Here is a 15,000-nt window from a genome sequence, read left to right as displayed (position 1 = left end):
CATTTTTTGCATTTTTTATGAAGTTATGGCCAGATGTATGGGAAAGGTATCCAGTAACTTTTCTCAAATTTCATACTTTTACAACTTAACTAGCTGTAAAAAATATTTAGAAGTGAAATTAAACTTTGATATTCCCGAATATATACAAAAAGGGTTGATTTAATCATTTATTATGACAAGAACTCAATTTGGATTAAAATTGAGCTTCTAACTAAACTTGGCAATAGCTCAGTTCAAACCTTTTCACCATCCGACTGATTATGTCATTCACTGTAACATATAACGTTAGTTAACATTGTTTTGTCTTTTTATCGCCGATGAAAATTTTGAATTTTCAAAATCCAAAGAAGGTATGTATGTATTAAGGTCCCTGTTTATTGTTGACAGTAGTAGAAGACTAGGGCGATTTGTTTGTTTACACATTAAAAACGTAAATAATCGAGGGGGAAAAGCGGTCCATACTCGTGCACCGTAGTAAAATATCCTTCCTAACGTGTCTCTGAAAAGTTCCATGAAACTATAGGACTTCCGGGACATTTCCTCGTACAGTGCAAACTCACGGGCAAACGTCACCTAACCCTACTGGTAAAAGGAACCTGTTTTTAGCCAGATCCTGGTGGTGACCACCACATGTCTCATTTTACTAATATACAACCCAGAAAACTTCCTTTCCCAGCGCCCACCCCTACTATGGACATGTTTGTTCCAAGTAGACCTCCATCTTAGTGTTGAGTTTCCTTTAAACGTAAGAAAAGTAAATTGATGGTCCTTATGCTTCATTCTTTCTCTGAGGCTTTGCAGTTCATTAGTAAGAGTATGAACACTCGGCTTGTGAACTGTTGATCCTGGGTAGGATTAGCGCTGTGGGCAATATTGAGTTTTGGAAAAAGTTCATTAGACACATTATTTTATTTTCTCACCATATTCAGGTATAAAAAGAGTACCTGATCGGTGCAGCGTAGTATATTGAGGAAAATTGTAATAGCGCTTCCTCCGCTGCATTTTCGTTTTACATGTCCATACGGTTGTTGTTCGCGTTGAGACCACTTGTAAAGCGCTTTTACCACACTTAATAACAGTTCCTGTGTAAGGAATTTCCCTTTCTTTTCATTTGAAGCACCGTCAAAGAATAGCCAATACACGAATTAATGAATAATAATTTACAAAATGATTAAGACAAAAGGTAATGGATGACCGGAAGAACTCTTTTATTAATACAATTTGCTTTCGTCATCGAACATCATCACCATTTTTCATCAGTCATTAACAATGATCACTACCTCAATCAATACAGCCATTACCGACACCAGAACCATCACCAACACCACCACCTCCTTCATCATCATCATCATCATCATCATCATCACCATCATCATCATCATCATCATCATCATCATCACCACCACCACCACTATCATTCATCATCATCACCATCATCATCGTCGTCGTCGTCATCATCATCATCATCATCATCATCAACGTCGCTATGGACGTCGTTGTTATCATCAGCGGTAGTCCCCTTGAATGTTTTCTCTTCATTCTTTATGTATTTTGCCCCATTTATGGGAAAGGACGAAAGCTAAATATATGATTTACATTGAAACATGTATGTATGAATGAGCGCCACATATGAATGACATCATCATGATGGGAAGACTTATCAACTTTCGATTAAAGTATATAGACATGTAAAACATTTTTTTTAAAAGAAGAGACCTACTTTATTACAGAGCAAATAGTGGGGAACAAGTACGCGAAAGGAAGAATTCTTGTACATACCACACAGACTGAATCGATAATCCAACACGGAAGGCAGCCATTTGACGACGACACACTCAGCACAGCAGACACAATCTTAAAACACCAGACAACCGCTGTGTGATGCCGGCAAAAGACCATACTACTAGACTAGCTACAAAAACACAAGGAACCATTTCAGTCATATTTCCTACTTCTCTCTTTCCTGTTCTTTAACCATCGTGAGATTAACTAAGGGAGAGAAAATCAATCAATTTCACGCTGTCAATAGTATCCACTTATCGATTACGAACGAGTCTATTTTCAGCACAGCAGTGAATAGACTACTACACACTTGTGTGAAATGGCAAATCAAAAAGTATGAGCTCGCCTCCTCGACTCTATGTCGTCAACGGAAGAAGAAATTATTGGCATCATTATCATTATGGTCTGTGTATTGGACAGACAGATAACGAAGTTTTTTTTTGTCAGAAAGAGCAGACGAGGTCGAAGACGAAGGACGCAGGCAGGAGAGGGGGGGGGGGGGGGGGGGGGGGGGGTTGGGAGAAGTAAAATGTTACGAGAGAGACGTTGTGGTATGGAATAAAGCCAATGGCATCGGTGTCTCAGTGGTACCAATTTTCAGCAGTACGCAACATATTCAAACGATGTTCAGCATGGTCAGTGACCGGTTGGTGACAATGATCGCAAGACTTTAGTCGCAGAGGAGTATTGGTAAGGAACTTAACAAACCGATCACTATAAGCAGTCTTTCTGGCCACTTGTATAGAATTAAATGACTAATTGAGAAAATAATTTGAGCGTTTTCGAACGTATTGAGAATGGTGAAATGTCTCTGAAAATTAACCATGCCCAATGCGCTTCAGGGTGTTTCAATTACTCCTCTAGCATTATTATCTAGACAGTGAGTATTGACCCTTTAAAAGTAGTGGTTGCTTTTTACTCGGATGACTGTAACAACATTATCTTATCGCTTTGCTCATCACTGGAGTCACTGCTCTCTTGATGAAAAAGACAAAGATTAAAAATAATAAGTCATATATTAATCTACTAATTCATAACTTCATCAACATCAGTTGACAGATTTAAAAAATGGGGTAAATTATGATGTGTAAGAAATACAGTCTCAGATTAAGATGTTGAGTTGTTAATTGCATTATCTTGAAGGAGTCAATTAATCAGAGCTACTTGGAGAATAAGAACAATGATGGAGAATGGGGGAAATAGAGAAAAAGAAGAAATAAAAAGGAACTTTGAGTGGGAGAGGTTGGGAGAAGAGAAGGAGAGAGAAAGTAAGAGAAAGAGAGGAGAGAGAGAGAGAGAGAGAGAGAGAGAGAGAGAGAGAGAGAGAGAGAAGAGCAGGGAAGAAGAGGTTGTGTTGATAGTAGAGGCGGAAGCGGAGATTTAAAAGACTAACACATATGTCATTAAAATACATAATTCTGTATGTGCCTGAGACTAGTTAGTCAACTGTAGGGAAATAAGACCTCGCCATCTTCCGCTGAAAATGTGAGGCTGTTGGCGTGATACGTTTTATATTGAGGAGAATGAATATACTAGCTACTCTACTCTGAAGAAAAAAACAAGTATTTACAATTTAGCTAAGAAAACTCGTTGAGGGATTAAAATTACCCTCATCTTTCTAAAAATGTTCAAACCTAGGACTTCGTGAAGCCTCAACTTACTTGGGTATAAAATAAGTATCTGGTCTGTAACAGCGTTGTTTCTGTCGAAATAAAAATGTAACAGAGCATTACAAGTGATTTATTTTGTCCGTGTTGAATGTTATTTTTGGTTTAGGTTATAAGCTCATTTCGGTGGATATTGCGCTTTATAAAAGCTTAAGTTTTTGAGAGCAGTTAAATAGATTTTTACAAACCTATACTTGTTATTGCCATGCCACTGAATTGACAGTGGAAATGGATGGCATTAGAATAAAGCCCTGATTTATTTCCATAATCTGCGATTCACTCAAATGATTATCATCAGACTTGTAGCTGGTAAAAAGATCTCATTGATCTATTATTGTTTCATCAGCCAGAACGTGAGTGCATTAGTGGGCCTGCATACAATTGCAAATACACAAATCATCGAGAATGCTATAAACAATTTCTATCGAATCCTTGGAGGGAAGACTGGTTCAATTCATCGATTGACTTGCTGATTCAGACAATTATCGATCTTAGCCTCCCAGCCCCCTGGACTCCCATGGCCTATTAATATAACCCATTGACCCAAATAAATACATGGTAATGAGAGAGCTATGTTTGCGTCCCGGTGAGTAATAGTAGATTGATTATATCTTCAGTGAATGAAGCGCTCAGCCAATAAGACTCAAAGCTGATGTGTTTAAAACAAATGTTCTTTGCATTTCTGAGATTTATTTTCTTTGTCAAAAATTAAAAAATGAAAGTCTTTTCTATAGATTGCAGTTGACGTAATGTTGTTTGTAGTTCGTTGTTGCAGACAAGAGAGGGGATACGTTTTCACTACATTGGGTGCATTCTAATAGATATTTATCATGGGCCAAAAGTTTTAGTAGATGTTTGCGTATTCGTTATCCATAGCTTTCTTCAATAAATTCTCGTAAGCCATAAAAGACAGCCCTGCAGATCTGAAAAAAATGTATGGTTCCACAGATTCACCGAGCTTATTGTGATAGACCATATGGAAGCCAATTTTCTTTTCAAATAGTGCAAGTCTACTTTTAGGCGTCCTGATTGTACTTGCATTTATTATTGTACTTGCATTTATTGTATCTGTCGCTGTCTTTATCCAGATACTCATACCCACCTCAGTCGAGTGAGCTAATGTGTGTAAAGTATCTTACCAAGGGACTCACATTTTGCTAGTTTTGCTACAAAATGAAACAATTCAGTGTCAACGTGTCTAGGTAAAAATAAATCGTGGTAAATAATCACAACCTCGAAGGTCAGCTGATCCCACCGGCACCAAAGTTGGCTTTAACTTAACCACATTCTATCTGTAGACTACAATAATAGTGAGTTTACCAATGACGATGCAGGCCTTATCGTCATTAGAGTATACTGCTCAATAAATACTGCAGCAACTGCACATCACACAAATCAATACGCTTAACATGTTATTTCATCACTAACGCACCATCAATCTATACGTAGGCTGACGCTCTGTTGATTCGCGTGGTAGGTTAAGTTGACATTTTATCGAAACAGAATATTGTGACAGAAAATATAGGATTTTCCCGGCGAACGTTTTTTCTTCTTCAGATTTTAGCAATAATTCAAAAGACAATAAAATGACGCCACTGATGGATGCTAATATGACCGGTCACAAACTTACTGTTTCATTTTCAGTAATGAACTAGAATTATTCGACACAGGCTATCTAAACAGGAGGCATAAAAAAAACACATTTCTCACATATTTTCTCACTTCCGTCAAAAGCAAAAAAGCCATGAATATCGACGCTACGAGACATTGAATATGGAAAGATAACAAAATATTTGCACTGTAAATTAATGCCAGATATCGACTACCCAATTCGGACCTTCGCCGCATGTCAAGTTCATAGACGAGTTTTGTAGTTTCACCACGACTCAGCTCATTCCTGCTAAATATACTTCGATTTGAGACTTTTTGCCATGGAAACTTTACAAGATTTTTCTTAAATTGTAGAACAATATCCAAAAACAAAATAATCATTGCGCTTTCCAGGGAATCCCAAGCTAGTATCAAAACTAACAAGTAGACCACGCATGACGCCGTACAAGGCGCCATTCATTTTTTCGTTGTTATCGGCCTAGTACTCGTTTACATTTAACGCCCGAGTACAGTGAGATAGTGTGAGTAAACAGCATTTTACAAAGTATTAACCTTGCGCCACCTAAAGCAGGACTCGAACCTGAAATCTACAAGTCCGAATGCGGGTGTCATGTTACAAGACCACAACGCTACATCTATGATCAATAAAGAAAGTGAACCAAATGTTTGCACTGCAAATCCCAAATATGGAATTCCCAATCTCAGACTTTGCATTCGGATTTTCGACATTACAACCAAATAACATCCGGAAAAAAAAAAACAATAAAATAAGTCCATTGACGATTTCTGTACTGCCATAATTTGAAAAATTCAAAAACACATTTTTAAAAATTTTGGACTGAAAGCTCGACCTTCAAATATCAATCGATTAAAACGACCCTCATCTTCTCAAAAACTCTCAAACCTGAGACTTCGTAGTTTAAAGCGGTTTCAGATTTCTAGTTATTGTTTAATATATTTTGATTATAAGACATTTTGCCATTGAGCCTTTCTTTACAAGGGGTGTAATTTCGAGAAAAAAAATATTAATTAATAATTTATACAACGAAACAAAATCCATGAGCAGTTTTATCATACAATCCACTAAATGTGCTCAAAACGCTTTATATGAGGTTGGTTATGGGCTGTTTGAAGCGTGTGAGCGTAAAAATACTAACGAAAAGGTGAAAATGAAAAGATTCCGGAATCCAAAATTCAAAACTAACAATATGAAAATGGAAAGACGTGTATTACTTTACTCCGAAATCTTTCCATTTTCACCTCCACTGAAGCATCTTACAAGGGACCCAAGACAACAGTAACACTTCATCAGTAACTACGGCGATACATGACTGTCTGTATGATGCTATTACATTATTTATTTCGATAAATACAACGTTGTACTCGTTTTACACTTGAGTGCAATGAGAGAATGTGAGTAACGAGTCTTTTCCATGAGCTCACTTTTCGCCACCTAAAACATGATACGAGCCAGGACCTACAGGACAGTCAAGTGCCATACAAAAGACCACAAAGCAGCACAATAAACTGATCGCAGCTTAAGTTTCCTTACTGACGATGAATTCTTAAAAGTCGCCCCTTCATTGTATTACATTAATAAACGAGTCTGCATTAAGACTGTAAGACAAAGAACTTTTAATATTTCTCATCATTAGAAAAATTCGGGCGTCTCAACTTGGATTTGAATTCACGACCTTTTGAATCCAAAGATATACTCCTCACTTGTGTGGTCTACTTGTCTTCTTGCCACATCACTAAAACAGAAGAAATTGACAAATTACAGCTCCATTAAAAAAATATCCTTAAATACAATACGGCAGTTTTGTCACAACAAAGAAATCCCACATCCATTTATCTATAGATAAAGACGTGTGAACCAAATGGCTAAATAAAGACCCTGCTTGCTTGGGGGATTATGGCAGACTTGCCTTTGTTATCCCGAACGGTTTATCCCGCATTAACAGTCTGAAGCTTTTGAGTATATTAGTCCAATAATAACTACTTGAACATTGTCCTAAGACCAAAGGAATTCAAATGCCTTCCATTTCCACTTTTTTTGCAATTGCAGATCGCTTTGCTCTAGAATAGCCGTTTTGACTACACAAGAACGATCCCTAAAAAAAAAAGAAAATAATTAGAACAATTGTTATAGCTCATCATCCCACCTCCCCCGTGTGTCCAATATGTATTGTGAATTTATCTGTCAACATCTACGTCATGTACCATTGTCCTCAACACTACGTAGCACTAGCGGATCGGGAGTCCGAACTTCCCCCGAACATCCAGATCATGAGGAGACCGATACCGCTAGCATAGAAACAAGATTTCCTTTCACAACAAAGTAAATCGACGTCGCATTACCAAAGCTGAAGAGAGTCTAGGTGTAGCCTAATTATTTTGTGTCTGCCTCAATGTCTCTCCATCATCGACTTCTTAGTAGGTGCCCGTTACCTATGCTTGAGATGTCCTGTCTTATGCTTTCCCTGAGATGAACTTGCAGGAACCTGACGCCTGATGTTGCTGGACAGTTTTCGCATTGTATGTCGAATCGCCGTCTATCTCATCGTTTGTTGGTCTCTGGTATGATGTCAGTTATAGTTCTAAATCTTTCGTCTTTTTCTTCAGAATAACAATCTGGCTCATTTAGACCGCCGATGCTCGTTAAAAAGTTAACTGCGTCCACTGAAAAGACTCGTATTTAAAAATTTGGCCAGAAAACTCTTCCTTCGAATTTCGATCAATTTAAATGACCCTCATATCATTTTTTTAAATTCTCAAACCTGAGATCTCGCGTGTTTTTTTTCAGAGTACGGCAGTTAATTGGTTAAACACAAGGAAATCGCCTACGACGTAAGACCTAGTAAATATGTTCTGTTATCGGTTCTTTGCTTAGATTTTTAAGATCGGAACAATGCAGAGTTTACCTAGATATTTATTTATTTATTATTTATCTATTTATTTTACTTATTACTTAAAGCAGAGATTGTTGATAAAAGAAGAAATTGTTGATAAACTATCGTTTATTTAAACATGGAAAACCCCCTTCATATTGATAGTTCGAGGATGACGTCACTCAGGTCTTTGTTATTGTTTTTTGCCATCCGCGTTTATGAGAAATGCTCACTGAACTGTATTAACCTGACTATAAACGTTCATGGATACACACAGTTGTGTGTGTTGGTCCGTTATACTTCCGGATGGCAATGTTGTGAGCTTCTTAGCAAAGCGCATACTATCTATATAAACAGACTCTTAAAAGCGTTGTTTTAGAAAAAAAAAATGGACAGGAGAGGCCTTTAAACCTGAAATGGTCTTCATTCTTTTCTATCTATTCATATTTAACCCTATACCTACCAACAAGAGGAAAATATATATTGTGATAAAATAGCATTTTTATTGGAAATGTTTTGCATTAAAATCTTTGAACATAAATCTGTGTTCTAACTATCAGAACATTGAATTATTGACCAAAAGTTTACATTGAGTTTTTGCTATAGAGATTGAGCAAAAAAAAATTAGTATTGGATGGTTGTGAAAAAAAAACATGAAAAAGATTGGTTATAAGAGAGTTAAGCGTTACGAACAGGTTTATTTTCCTCTACAAAGAACAAACCTGCAGTATGATATCACAATTAAATGAGGATACTCTCTCTCTCTCTCACACACACACACACACACACACACTCTCTCTCTCTCTCTCTCTCTCTCTCTCTCTCTCTCTCTCTCTCTCTCTCTCTCTCTGACTTGTAAAAGACGAACAACAAAGAAGCAGTAACCCTCCAAAGCAATCCTTTAATTCTATTCTTTCTTCCTCTTATTCATTCACACTCTTATTTTTTAATTACATACTAACCACTTTGTGTGATCAGGCATAAAGAAATATAATTATCATCGCTATGACGAGCGGACGTCAAGTCAATGAAAGGAGGACAAGAATGCATTAAATAAAAAAAGTGATACAACCATAAATTCAAGCATACTGAAGAAAATGGCAAAGCAACTTTTTTTTTTTTTAGATTTTAGCCAGAAATTGCCAATTCATCTATCAATTGATTGAAAGGACTTCTGATTTGTCAAAATCTATTAAACTTCTAAAAAAAAAAGTCTTTATCCATAGTAGGTCTAAATTATCGCATTAGAAATGACATGGTAACAAGATAATAGTCTATCCGTAGTGGAAGCAGAATTTTTTGGCTAAAAGAAAGAAAACGTGTTTTGCTATTGTCGGCAGAATAATAGTTCCATCCCAAGTCACCAAGACCCAAGACACGGACCAGCATTGATCCGTCTGTGTTGCTACCAACCCACTACCCCCGGAGGTTGTGGGGAGGGTGTTGGGATTGTGGGATGGGGGTGTATTCTGGGGTACGTACAAAACCCTAAGGACGTGACCTTTGGGGGACAAATTATGAGAAAATAGGGAAAATTCGGCGGAGGTATGTCATAGGGAACAGGCTGACTTAAAAGAGCCTGTGGGTGCAAGTGGATGGGAGGAATTGATGAAAGGATGAAATTGTAGTTTTTCAATTTCCGAACCATAAACAAAACATTATCATTGATATCATAGGATGGGGGGGGGGGGGGGGGGGGGGGGGGGGAGAGATAATAATATACGATTTTTTAACTGGTTAACTGTCGTACTCTGGAAAGACACGAATTAAAATATTTGGCCAGTTAACTCGTCCTTCAAAGATCGATCGATTTAAATGACCCTCATTTTGGCAAGAACAAAAATCTTAAACCTGGGACCTCGCGGGTGAATAGCAAGTCTAATCTATTACCACTAAAAAAAATACTTGGATCTTCCAAAAAGTAAGGGACAAATAATTATAATAGTAAAAATACTATATTATATCAAAATAAAAATTTGAACCGGAGGGTTGGACATGGAAGTTACAATTATCTTAAATCATAATACGCGTTTCTCTGATCTTGAACCAAAAAGCAAAAAAAAAAAAACAAAAACAAATAAACAAACAAAAGAGAAAGTGTTTTCTGAGTAATCACATTATTTCAGTCAGTTGAAATGCCAACAGAATTATTTTTGTCTCCACTATACTTTCTAATCATTTTTTGAGAATTGTTCTTTGACGCAAACCCTTCGATTTCGGAGTTTCTCTTTCACACTCAACTCACTAGATTCAGTTGTTGTTTTTTTAAAAAAGTTTTTACTCACAAAAATGTGTACTTTCGACGATCTGATTTATCTTATAGTTTATTTTAAGCCAGTGTCAATGGCAACATTACACTTTTTGTCTCTGCCATTCGTAACCGGCGTATATTCTTTCCGAATCAATCTAAAAATAGCTGCTATCTTGTTGACGCTGTGACGTCTCCCAGGAACTAGTCTCAGACTAAAGCATGATGTCTTGCCTCAGCAAATGACTAAAACTTGGCCAAACTTAGTCCGAAGGTGCCATGATTTTAGTCTCGGATTTGCTTAGTCAGCTCACATGAAATACGAGCTTTTTTCAAGTCATTGAATAAAGTCAGAGAATAAGCGCACGCTAGTCCGCATGACAACGTCAAATTAATGATAGAACTATTCTCTTGTTTTTAATAACAAAATGCCGTTTCGTCTTAAAATCAAGGTAGAAATCTTTACTGACTACAATATTAATATTAGTATATTAAAATTACCCCAACTCGGGGAATTTTTTAAAACCTGAGGTATATTAGAAATTCTTTGAAGTCTGGAGCTTCATAATGTTCAACTTGTAAAGCATCACTTTAGTAAAGAGGTTCAACAAATGGTGAATTTTCATCAATCAACGTATAGACGAGTTTCAGGCCCGGTAAGCTACCTCATGCATTTTCAAAACTAGTTCACTTCCTCTAACTTTTAAAATAAAGTCCCAAACAAATTTAGCTCAGTATATAATATTATAATCAGTGTTTCATGTGAAACCGTATACCAAAAAATGAATGATCTTAAATAAAAGAGGCCTGGTTTATTAAATGAGGGACAGTCCACGTGTCTTTAAAACCGACCATATGAAGAAAATATTTAGTAACCGAAAGGGGAAAAAACTAAAGAGTTTTGTTAGTAGTTGTCAGAATTTAGCCGACATAGCAGTTTAACGAGTTTTTATTGTACCAGTAAATTTTACATCCCTACACTGAACACAGGCGATGGGACATTTACAGGAAGGTAAAGAGTAGATTGTAGATAGCTCGTTTAATGAATATTATTATAATGTCTTGGACATTGGGCGCACCTGTTGACACACTGAGGTATTTTTAACATAACCCGACCACCAGGTCATTTCTAGTGCGATAATTTAGACATACTATGGATAAATAATACACACTGACTTCCTTCAAATCGATGAGATGGCGACTTTTAGAGAGAAAAACTCTCTCTCTCTCTCTCTCTCTCTCTCTCTCTCTCTCTCTCTCTCTCTCTCTCTCTCTCTCTCTCTCTCTCTCTTGTACTCTCACAACTTTTCTACCGCCTCCTTCTTCTCCTTCTCCTCTTCCTATCTTCCTCCTCCTCTCACAAAGGCATTCCCACAACTGAAGTAGAAAATGAGGGGACAAACTCAAAAGATAAACACATCCCTATCTATTTGATCTTGTGGGCGTGTGTGAAAAAGGGACAACATACATTTTAACGAGCGTCGACCCAATCAAAATCATGCCTTATCATGCAAAGGGTAAAATACCCCCATGATCTTACCTGGTGCACATAGAGCTTAACGGGTGTGGATTAAAAAATACCTTAGCACCTCGCTATATACATTTTTAGTAGTTCCAGACGTTGCATTTTGATGTGGTAAGATGACCATCTCCTTTCGATGTCACTTATGCATTAACCAGCTCTAAAAAATTGAGCTTTTCATTAAGTGTTGAATGAACAGAACAATGGTTAAAAATCTATATTTTAAAAAAAAATAAAAATAAAAATAAAATTCCTTTATAGAGGATATTCTAACTTTTGTATTATATTTGTGTTTATTTACAGGTACAATATTAAGCCTGTTTCTGTATTGTTGATCAATACAGAATATTAAATTGCAACAAATACTTCATAGAGATATTTACTCTACCCAATTCAAGCTCAATCTTTCACTTTGGAGGCCCACGTGCTAAATATAACCACCCAAATCTAATTTGATAATAGTTGATGAAGTCTAAGCATATGATGAATTTTCGCTCTGGCTTCTCTATAAGGTATTCTATTCTATTTTAAAAATAGGGTTAGGGATCAATGTTTTTCAGTATAGCCAATGTTAATTTTGTTTTTATCAAAGGTCACAGAAGCCTCTGTGGTGTAATTAATGGTAGTATGTCTGACGAGTAACCAGAAGGTCTGAGGTTCGATCCCCAGTCGAGGTAGACTGATTTTTTGGGAGTTTATTTTTTTTTTGTTTTTTTTGTTTGTTTTTTTTTTTTTTTTTTTTTTTTTTTTTTTTTTTTTTCTCTCTCGCTTTATCTGGCACAGTTTTATACACGCTTGTTCAGACGTTTGTAGCTGCTTTTATTTCCCCGCAAATATAGCGGGTTCTCCACAGGGAAATCAAAAGTAGTTTAGCCGACAGGCACAGCAGTCCGTCCTCTTAAATGTCGGACAGTGAAAAAATAATTGGTATTACACGGCTATTTAAGAGAATTAACTGCAATCGTAGTACACCATTGACACTAGGGTAGACTAGATTAGTCTATATAGACTTATTCTAATCAATATGGTCTTTACAAGCCATCATACTTGGAAGTTATTCAGGCACCAGAGCCATGATTTGTTAATAGGACGATGGTCTGTATAGACCATAAATAAAGTATAGCCACATGCGAGATCAACTTAAAAACGATAGTAGAACGTAGTATTAAACCCATTTACAAAATAACTGCAGAGTTCCAACGCAGAGAGCTGAAATCGAACGAGGACCGTGTAGACCTTTAAGAGTCCAAAATGAACCAATAAAGACAATTACATATTATGAAATGGACTTATGAAAGCTCATCTTACTAAACAGAGATAAGAACATTCAGAATAAGTCAAAACAACATAGAGACGTCCCTGTAGTCTTCTGTATTGCCGTGGAAAGACAGTGCATTCTCGGCTGACCGTATACAGAGAGTTTCTTGTGAGGTTTTCCTAATACTACAAGCATGTATCCCTATCAATAATTTATTCATTGGAGCAGATGTTTTCAATATAAATATCCAAGACTGCACGTGCATTTGCCTAAATCTATATGGACATCATATTACAATATGTTCAATCGACTTTCTGAAATCATAAGTTCCTTCGATATTCCGTCTGGCATAAAGGCTTTGACAATGCAATCAATATTTGCTTCTTATCTTTTCGATAATGACCAACCGCGTTATCATGAATGTGGATGGTGTATTATAAGGCCAAAATGTAGCGTTCAATTGAAAGAAATTAGTTACGTCTCTTGTACATTTAGGTAGTGAACTAAAGCTATTCATTCTGGGTGCGCATGCTAAACATCAATATGTAGGTATGGTGAATACTTACTGTCTGTCAGCGTTGACCTGGACTGATTGAGTTCGGGAGCAGCAAGTCCATAATTCCTTCTATAGGATGTCCCCACCACACAGAATCCTATATCAATATCCGTGGGCCTTCTAGCTGACATCATGCTAGATATGAATGCTGATGGCCACTGAAGCTATCCAATCCTGCTTCTGCACATACTGAATTCAGTGACATAACCATAGAACCAACGTCAAACACAATGCACTACTTTATCGATGCATTCATTCATAGCGTACAGCATTCATCAATCTGATAAATAGAATTAGACCTTGCTTTGAACTAAAAGAAGAATTGAATGCTCTGGCAAACAGATGCTCTTTTCTTTTCGGAACAAGATTGAAGAAATGCTGCTTTAATTTCTATTTTAAAAAGACATCTGACTGTATAATAAATATGTATCACAATGTGATTATTTGTGCCAATGCTCTACTAATGATCCTCTTAAACCTAAGCTATTATCCCAACAATTGGGACACATCATGCAGTAACTGCCTAAGTCACTTATAACGTATTCATCTTATTGTGCACACAATGCTAACCTTTCAATTATCATTGACTTTCAAATCCATTTTTTATAATGCAATTATTAATCTTTTTCAAATCATACCGCGTCTAACAATCCACAAGCTTTCCACAAACAATCGAATCTACAATCCACACACTGTGACTGACTGACTGCCTGCTTGTTGGTGTCGATGACAGCGGGTGACACACCACAGCAGATCCGTGTCCCACACAACACTCGCCGACTCACAACTTACAACCGACACAATCCTGATAAAATAATATAAAAACAGACCAAATCGTCAGTGAGGTCGAGCAGGCTGTTCAATCCAGCTTGATGGCTTCATAGCTGTCGGTTGTATGCTGTTCGCTGTTTGCCAGCCTGTGGCTTCCCGGTCCTTACCTTGGATCGTGGTCCGATAGGCGGCAATGATGCATGACCTTGCGGTAGACGATGCCTTGTGGACGTTGAGGAAAGGTGTGGAGGGGGTGGGGGGGAAGGGAGACAGGGACAGGGACAGAGAGAGAGAGAGAGAGAGAGAGAGAGAGAGAGAGAGAGAGAGTTGCACGCCGGTTCTTTAGTCTAATTGCTGTGCATCACATGCAATTTTCGATGGAATTGTTATCGTTTCTCCATATCTCCCTCTTATCATCAACCATCAGATAATATCGACAGCAGACACGCAGACCCAGTCTCAATTTTTTTTTTTTTTACCTCTGCAATCGATCAAAAAAAGTCGATGGAGCTGGCATTTGTATCAGTATCGACGATGCGAAGAAATAAAGTGTTCACCTATAAAGGTGTTAATGGTGAACTTTTTAAAAGTCCATGCTTAGTGTAAATCGACCCCATGACGTAATTTGAGCAGCCTCTTTTCTGGACTTATACTTTTTTTTAACCATGACTTCTAAACTTCGAATGTTGATCAA

The 15,000-nt window shown here is 37.1% G+C and overlaps 1 protein-coding gene across 2 annotated transcripts in view; it reads right to left on the bottom strand.

Moving 5' to 3' along the window:
* Positions 1-14,432, bottom strand: part of LOC144964693 (uncharacterized) — a 60,317-nt gene extending 45,885 nt beyond the window's left edge. The window contains exon 1 of one of the 2 annotated variants that reach the window (XM_078899215.1): positions 13,546-14,432. In XM_078899215.1, the coding sequence (XP_078755341.1) occupies positions 13,546-13,669 (124 nt within the window). In that variant the 5' untranslated portion in view covers positions 13,670-14,432. Of the gene's footprint in view, positions 1-1,779; positions 2,095-13,545 lie in introns of those variants that run through there. The other variant, XM_078899217.1, reaches the window with a different exon arrangement.
* Positions 14,433-15,000: the final 568 nt, after the last annotated feature.

Source organism: Berghia stephanieae, chromosome 2 (genome assembly GCF_034508935.2).
Source record: "Berghia stephanieae isolate SIO BIC M18660-M18661 chromosome 2, UCSD_Bste_1.3, whole genome shotgun sequence".
Taxonomy (NCBI): domain Eukaryota; kingdom Metazoa; phylum Mollusca; class Gastropoda; order Nudibranchia; family Aeolidiidae; genus Berghia; species Berghia stephanieae.
The sequence above is the reverse complement of the archived record's forward strand: the minus strand, read 5'-3'. Positions and strand labels throughout refer to the sequence as shown.